The sequence below is a fragment of the Elephantulus edwardii genome, unplaced genomic scaffold, assembly GCF_000299155.1.
Source record: "Elephantulus edwardii isolate Elephantulus edwardi_28Jun2011 unplaced genomic scaffold, EleEdw1.0 scaffold00090, whole genome shotgun sequence".
Lineage (NCBI taxonomy): Eukaryota > Metazoa > Chordata > Mammalia > Macroscelidea > Macroscelididae > Elephantulus > Elephantulus edwardii.
The window spans coordinates 1409843-1412376 of record NW_006399840.1 but is presented as its reverse complement, the minus strand read 5'-3'; the positions used below and the strand labels follow the sequence as shown (position 1 = coordinate 1412376).

The 2534-nt window shown below is 39.0% G+C and overlaps 1 protein-coding gene across 1 annotated transcript in view; it reads left to right on the top strand.

Annotated features, from left to right (window-relative positions):
• The window catches only part of TIMM17A (translocase of inner mitochondrial membrane 17 homolog A (yeast)), a 19633-nt gene extending 17102 nt beyond the window's left edge, over positions 1-2531 (top strand). The window contains exon 6 of the mRNA XM_006890540.1: positions 2344-2531. Coding sequence (XP_006890602.1) covers positions 2344-2429 — 86 coding nt within the window. The 3' untranslated portion in view covers positions 2430-2531. The remainder of the gene's footprint in view (positions 1-2343) is intronic.
• Positions 2532-2534: the final 3 nt, after the last annotated feature.

Below are 2534 nucleotides of genomic sequence, written 5' to 3'. Positions count from 1 at the left end.
GAAAGAATTTTACTTTTCAAAGAGAAGAGCGAACTGGTGGGGGAGGGGTAGGCAGGGAGAAAAATGCAACAGTGAATGAATGAATAGAAATCCAACATCTCTGTAAACGGTCATTAAAATTAATAAAATTTAAAAAAGAAATAACACTTTTAAAAAAAATATTCAGCTGATAACATGCATTGACAAGACTCCAAATTGTTATGTATGCTTTGTATTAAGGGATATTAAAAACCATGACACCTTCTCCCCAGTGGAATGTTACATTGACAACCAAGATTGGCAGAGCTTCCCACAATTTACCATCACACTATTTCCTAGCTTCCACACTATTTACCACAAGATAAACTACTAATAAATTATCTCCCCTCTTTTGGGATTTCCTCTTTCGTAAAATTATTTCTAGAGCTACTAAAAAACTTTCCTTTACAAGAGTTGATAAGACAGGGAAGCTCTGGCGAGAAAGCTGCACTGCAATCATGAAGGCACTCAGTTCGAATCCATCAGTTGCTCCGCTGGAGGAGGGGCTATCTCCTCCTGTGCCAGTTGGATCTGATTCCAGGGTACACAACAAGGTGGGGAGAGAGTTGATAAATATTCCTCCAGGGTTGGGAGGAATATGCTTTGGGATTGGAGAAGAGAGATAAGGGCTCATGATAAGGCCTGATAGAGAACTATGGTTTAGACTTGAGGTTTTTCTTTGATTTTTTTTTGCCTATCCCTTGCGACTCTTTTCCTTTGCTCTCCTTTTCCCTTTTGTATGCACTTTCTTTGTCAGAAGGTTTCTCCTCTCCTGCTGCCTTTTTTGGCTCCCATTTCTACTTTTGCAGGAGGTTTAGCTGACAGCCTGCTGGCTCTTGGTCCCCTCCTCCATCACCCCTTGTGGGGGGGAGGAGGCTGCCCTTCCTTTCTGGCATTTCCGTGCTGGAGAGGGCATGCCTCCAGAAAAGCTTAAGGGCCACAGTTTTTTCTTAAAGCCGCAGATTCTTTGAAAACTGAATCTTAACCATCACTGTTGTACAGAGAGCTGAGGTGGGGGCTGGCTTTTTCTGTTTCAGAGCTCATTCTCTATTTAATTAGTTGCATAAATTAAATTACCAAGTTCTCTTAAAATATGACTAAGATACTTATGCTTTCTGGAAATAATTTTAAATAGCTGCTGAAAAATATGTCAAGAGGTGGGAGAAAAATCTTCCCATCTTAATACATGGCAGCTTGTTACAGCAATTACTTTAAAAACGGAATATTGCTTCTAGCTATAATTAATCCATCTGACTTCCTAGCATAGCATTTAAGGGGGCTGTTCATTCTGGAACATAAGGGAAACCAGTCTGTCATCTGTTAGAACAAATTCCAAGGTTCCCGAGTACTTCGGGAGATTAGGCAGATCTAGAAAGAAATTCAGATTATCACTCTAAGTTAGCACATTATCTTTTGTTAAGCTGGTTGGCTGTCCACAGAGAATTGCCCTTTTTAAATTATATTCTTTTAAAGTCTATTTTTCCTTTTTATTATAGACTTTGATTATATCTTGGACTTATTTTAAATCTATTTTTACTAATTTTTGATAGCATAACAAATGTACATCCATTCACAACTTCTCTAATAGTTCAGTGGCATTTATATATTTATATTGTGGTGTTATATATATTCTATCTCTCTCCCCCCACCCCAAGTTGCTTTGTCACCATCGGTTTGGGCTCTCTGTCCATTAAAGTTCTTTTTGTCCTTTAGTTTACTGTCACCAGTTTACAACTATATAAATAGAGGGATACCCGTGCTTTTGTGTGTGTGTGTGTGTATGTATCTGACTGGTACAGGAGGAGCTTTCTCCTCCTTCTCCAGCAGAAAATCTGGTGGGTTTGAACCAGGCCCCTCTGGGGTTACAGTGCAGCTTCTTGCCATTAGGCCACCAGAGCCCAAGTAACCTTATTTTTAAGGAGCCCTGGCATCAGTGTGTAGCTATTGGGCTACTAACTGAAAGGTCAGTGGTTTGACCCACCAGCCCTTTAAGAGAGAAAGATGGACAGACTTCTCCTAGAAAGATCTATAGCCTCAGAATCTTTGAGTCAGAACCAACATAATGGCAATGAGTTAATGCTAATTAATGTTAAACTATTGTTTCGTTTTCATTCAAGTTTAAACACTGTTTAAATGGCATTAGGTTTAGGGATTCTCCCAGTCTTCATAACTCTAATAAGTCTGGTTTCCATAGTGTAAAGTTTGGTATCCTGGTTTTCCTCCTTTTAATATAGAATTTGTCTATTAAGTCCTTTAGCAAAACATACAGTAATGTTTATATTCAAATGATTTCTTAAAATCCTTTTTTTTTTTTTTTAACTTCAGGGCCTCAGTTTGCTGAAGATCCCTCCCAATTGCCTTCAACCCAGTTACCTTCCTCACCGTTTGGAGACTATCGTCAGTACCAGTAGGATTAAGACTCATGTCCTGGAGTTAACAAACAAGCTGTAGTTGAAGAATGATTTTGGAAGACCAAGTTGCAGTCTGTTTTTAAAATCATAGGTGGGACAGTTCTG